This window comes from Colobus angolensis, unplaced genomic scaffold, assembly GCF_000951035.1.
Source record: "Colobus angolensis palliatus isolate OR3802 unplaced genomic scaffold, Cang.pa_1.0 Scaffold416, whole genome shotgun sequence".
Lineage (NCBI taxonomy): Eukaryota > Metazoa > Chordata > Mammalia > Primates > Cercopithecidae > Colobus > Colobus angolensis.
In genome coordinates, this window is record NW_012117555.1 from 688,353 (window position 1) to 692,873 (window position 4,521).

The 4,521-nt window shown below is 56.0% G+C and overlaps 1 protein-coding gene across 2 annotated transcripts in view; it reads right to left on the reverse strand.

Moving 5' to 3' along the window:
* Positions 1–3,354: 3,354 nt before the first annotated feature.
* ANKRD65 (ankyrin repeat domain 65) overlaps positions 3,355–4,521 on the reverse strand; it is a 2,797-nt gene continuing 1,630 nt past the window's right edge. Inside the window, exon 3 of one of the 2 annotated variants that reach the window (XM_011956400.1) lies at positions 3,355–4,029. In XM_011956400.1, coding sequence (XP_011811790.1) covers positions 3,714–4,029 — 316 coding nt within the window. In that variant the 3' untranslated portion in view covers positions 3,355–3,713. The remainder of the gene's footprint in view (positions 4,030–4,521) is intronic. The other variant, XM_011956401.1, reaches the window with a different exon arrangement.

Consider the following 4,521-nt stretch of genomic DNA (forward strand, 5'->3'; position numbering starts at 1 on the left):
GGCCGCCCCCTAGGACCACGAGAATGTTCACGAACCGAGGTGGAGATGGTCGCGTCGCTGGGAAAGTGCCCGTTGCCCCTGAACCCTTCTCCTTGCTGACTTACTCATTTTGAGACGGGATCTCGCCCGGTCGCCCTGGCTGCGGTGCAGCGGCCCGACCTCGGCTAGCCGCGGCCTCCGCCTCCCTAGTAGCGGGGACGTCAGGCGCGCGCCGCCAGCCCGGCTACTTTTCTGTGTTTTTTGTAGGGGGGAGGTCTCCCTGCGTTGGCCAGGCTGCTCTCGGACTCCTGGCCTCTGCTGGGATTACAGGCCTGAGCCACCGCGCCCGCCCTAGAAATTCTAAGCTTCGAAATGGTAAATGACAGCGGTGGTGCCAATGTCTGCAATCCCAGCACTTTCGGAGGCCGAGGAGAGGATCACTTGAGTCCAGGAGTTCCAGACCAGCCTGGGCAACATAGTGAGACCCCAACCTCTACAAAAAATTAAAAAGAAATTAGCCGGGCGCGGTGGTGGCGCGCGCCTGAGGTCCCAGCTACTCAGGAGGCTGAGGCGGGAGGCTCGCCTGAGCCCTGGAGGTGGAGGCTGCAGTGAGCTCAGATTGCACCACTGCACAACAGCCTGGGCAACGGAGCCAGAGTCTCTAAAAAAAAAAAGTTTTATATTATGGGTAATTTTATATTTCGGCTATATTACCACAAAAATGATGGGAGGTGTGCAGTTTCTTTGTAACTTTTTATTATACTTGGATATGATTTTTTCTTAATCATAGAAAAGTTGGAATACTCGTACAAGGAGAACTCCCCAGTGTTTGCTACGGAAACGTGCCAGCTGTTTTCATTTGCTCCATTTGTTTAATACTCTTGAACCAAATTCACCTCCTGTTTACATTTTGCTCCATTTTCGAATCATTGTCTCTATAAATGTAAACATACTGGATTTTTTGCAAACCACTTGAGAAGCTGGAGATACCTAAACACTTTGCTGTGTATTTACTCTTAGGAACCACACAGTACAATGATCAAAATCCGAACCCAGCCCATAGTCCAGATTTAACTCGTCTCAAATGTCCTTTATACCTTTTTTTCCCTGTTGAGGATTCAGCCCAGGATGACGCACTGCATTCACTGTTGTGTCTTTTTTTTTTTTTTTTGAGACGGAGTTTCGCTCTGTCGCCCAGGCTGGAGCGCAAAGGTGCGATCTCGGCTCACTGCAACCTCTGCCTCCCTGGTTCAAGCGATTCTCCTGCCTCCCGAGTATCTGGGATTACAGGCGCTCCCTGCCACTCCCGGCTAATTTTTTTATTTTTAGTAGAGACAAGATTTCACAATGTTGGCCAGGGTGGTCTCGAACTCCTGACCTTAAATGACCAGGCTGGCCAACATGGTCAGCTACTCAGGAGGCTGAGGCAGAATTGCTGGAACTACTGACCTTAAATGACCAGGCTGGCCAACATGGTCAGCTACTCGGGAGGCTGAGGCAGAATTGCCTAGTTGGGAGGCAGTTTGTGCTGAGCCGAGATCACGCCATTCATTGTACTCCAGAGGCCGGGTACAGTGGCGCTACACAACTTTGGGAGGCCGAGGCAGGTGGATCACCTGAGGTAAGAAGTTCGAGACCAGCCTGGCCAACATGGTGAAACCCTCCTCTACTAAAAATGCAAGAAGTAACTGGGCGTGGTGGCGTGCCCCAGTAATCCCAGCTGAGGTGGGAGAATCGCTTGAACCCAGGAGGCTGAGGCTGCAGTGAGCCAAGATCACGCCACTGCACTCTAGCCTGGGTGACAGATCCAAGACCTGATCTCAAAAAACAAAAAGAAGAAGAAAAAAAAAAAACTATACTTTTTTTTTTAGATGGGGTCTCACTCTCACTCTCACTCTAGTGTGGAGTGCAGTGGCGCGATCTCGGCTCATTGCAGCCTCCGCTCCTGGGCTTGAGTGGTCTTCCCACCTCAGCCTCCTGAGTAGCTGGACCACAAGTGCATGCCTGGCCAATGTTTGTATTTTTAGTAGAAATGGGGTTTCACCATGTTGCCCAGGCTAGTCTCAAAACTCCTGAGCTCAAGTGATCTTCCCACCTTGGCCTCCCAAAGTGCTGGGATTATAGGCTCAACTGGCCTACCTGCAGGATTTTCAGTTTATGGAGGTAACTGAGTGGAGACATGGAGAACCTGATGTTATTGGAGATTTTTATTACTTGCATTTCCTAAGCGATGGGGACACCCGCACTATGCAGGGCGACATGAGAAGCCCCCATGTTTTGTCAGGAGGCAGAGAGGGGGAAAAGCTAAGACCAGAGCCTTGGCTAAGGATTCTGTGGGAAGGACAGGGAGGGCGGTGTGAGCAGCTCAGAATGAGCCAGCTTGAAAAATGCCATCTTGACTGGGCACGGTGGCTCACTCCTGTAATCCCAGCACTTTGGGAGGCCAAGGCAGGCGGATCACCTGTGTTCAGAAGTTCAAGACCAGCCTGGCCAACATGGTGAAACCCCATCTCTACTAAAAATATAAAAAGTTAACTAGGCATGGTGGTGGGCGCCTGTAATCCCAGCTACTCGGGAGGCTGAGGCAGGAGAATCGCTTGAACCCAGGAGGCGGAGGTTGCCAGTGATCTGAGATTGCGCCACTGCACTCCAGCCTGGGCAGCGAGAGCGAAATTCCATTTAAAAAAAAAACAGACGGCCCGGTGCGGTGGCTCAAGCCTGTAATCCCAGCACTTTGGGAGGCCGAGATGGGTGGACCACGAGGTCAGGAGATCTCGAGACCATCCTGGCTAACACGGTGAAACCCCGTCTCTACTAAAAAGTACAAAAAACTAGCCGGGCGAGGTAGCGGGCGCCTGTAGTCCCAGCTACACGGGAGGCTGAGGCAGGAGAATGGCGGGAACCTGGGAGGCAGAGCTTGCAGTGAGCTAAGATCCGGCCACTGCGCTGGAGCCTGGGTGACAGAGCCAGACTCCGCCTCAAAAATAAATAAATAAATAAAAACAAAAAAACAGAAAAGAAAAAAATGCCAGCTGGCCTTGGTGCACGGCGGCTGTCCTGGTTGCCTGTTCCTGGCCTTGGGCAACTCAGGGCAGGGGAAGTATGGGCTTGTGCAGGAGTTAGAGGAGGAGGTGGGTCAGGGTATGGGCTCTGGATGGAAGTGAGGAGGAGAACAGCCGTGGGGGTAAGTTTGCTCATGTAATTCATGGTTGCCGAGGTGACATACACAAATCTAAGAAAACAGTTGGAACACCTCGGCCTACAGAGAGCAACTGAAGAGGGCGCCCCAAGGGTGTGCAGACAGGGAAGGAAGGGAAGACAGAGGTGCCGTCCAGGTCCATGCCACTGTCTGTCATCAGGTTTTGGTCGCATCAGTTGCCACAACTCATTCTTTGCTGGAGTGCGGAGAAGGCTGGAGCTGCAGGGTCAGTGGGCCCTCCTGGGAGCTGGGGGCCATCCCAGGTCCAGTTCAAGCCACATACCCCGCTTTCTCCCACCCCCTCCTCCGGGAGCCTCTCCCCTGATGTTCCCTCCAGGCAGGCAGCCTCAGCCAGAGAGCCTGGAAATTGCTGGGCCAGTGGAGCCCAGAGCCTGCTGTCTGGCTCAGCCCCTGGGCTCTGTGCCCTCATACTCCTGCCCCGCTCCAAGTTCAGGAAGCACCTGAGGCCAGCCCCACTCAGGCATCTGGGCCACCTCCGCCCACTGCGTCCGCAGGGTGGGGCTGGCCCCTCGGCTCAGCAAAAGCGCCACGGTGGGGCCATGTCCTCGCTCTGCAGCCAGGTGTAGGGGGGTCTTTCGGAGCCAGCCGGTAGCATCCACCTGGGCACCCCTGTCCAGAAGGCAGCTGGCAACCTCCGCGTGGCCTTCCCTAGAGGCGTGGTGTAGGGGCGTGAAGCCCAGGGTGTCCCGCGCATCCACCTTGGCCCCCTGGGTGACCAGCAGCTGGACGGTGGGCAGGTGTCCCCGGGCGGCAGCCCTGTGCAGCGCAGAGCGGCCATGCCTGTCCCTGACGCCTGGGTCTGCCCCGTGGCCCAGCAGCACCTCAATGTCCTAGAACAGGAGAGAAGAAGAGCAGAGGCTGGCCTCAGCCCAGCAGGTGAGGGGCAGAGCCACCAAGCGTTTCTCCAGCCCAGGACTCTTCCGTCCCCCCAGTGGCCTGACTCTCCTGACACCATTTTCTCATGCTTTAAGTGAGGCCGAACCCAAGGCTGGCCTGGAGCGGGTCTGCTTGGAAACGTCCACTTTTCCCCCTAAGGGTCCTTAGAGCAAATTCAAGGATCTGCAGCCCTGCCCGCTGCCCGGGAACAGGGGGCTTCGGGCACAAGCCGGGCGCTGACAGAGTCTGTTGCTGCCAAGCCCCGGGCCTCGGGTCCCGCCCTGGTCTACACGGGAGGGGCATAGCCCGGGGCGCGGTCACCTTCGTGCCCGGACACCGTCCCCCAGCCCGGCTCCGGCTGCCCCGGGGGCACCTCTCTGGGGCTCCTGGCCCTGTGCCCCATCCCATCACCGCCGGGCGGAGGGTGGGACGTACCTGCGGGCGGC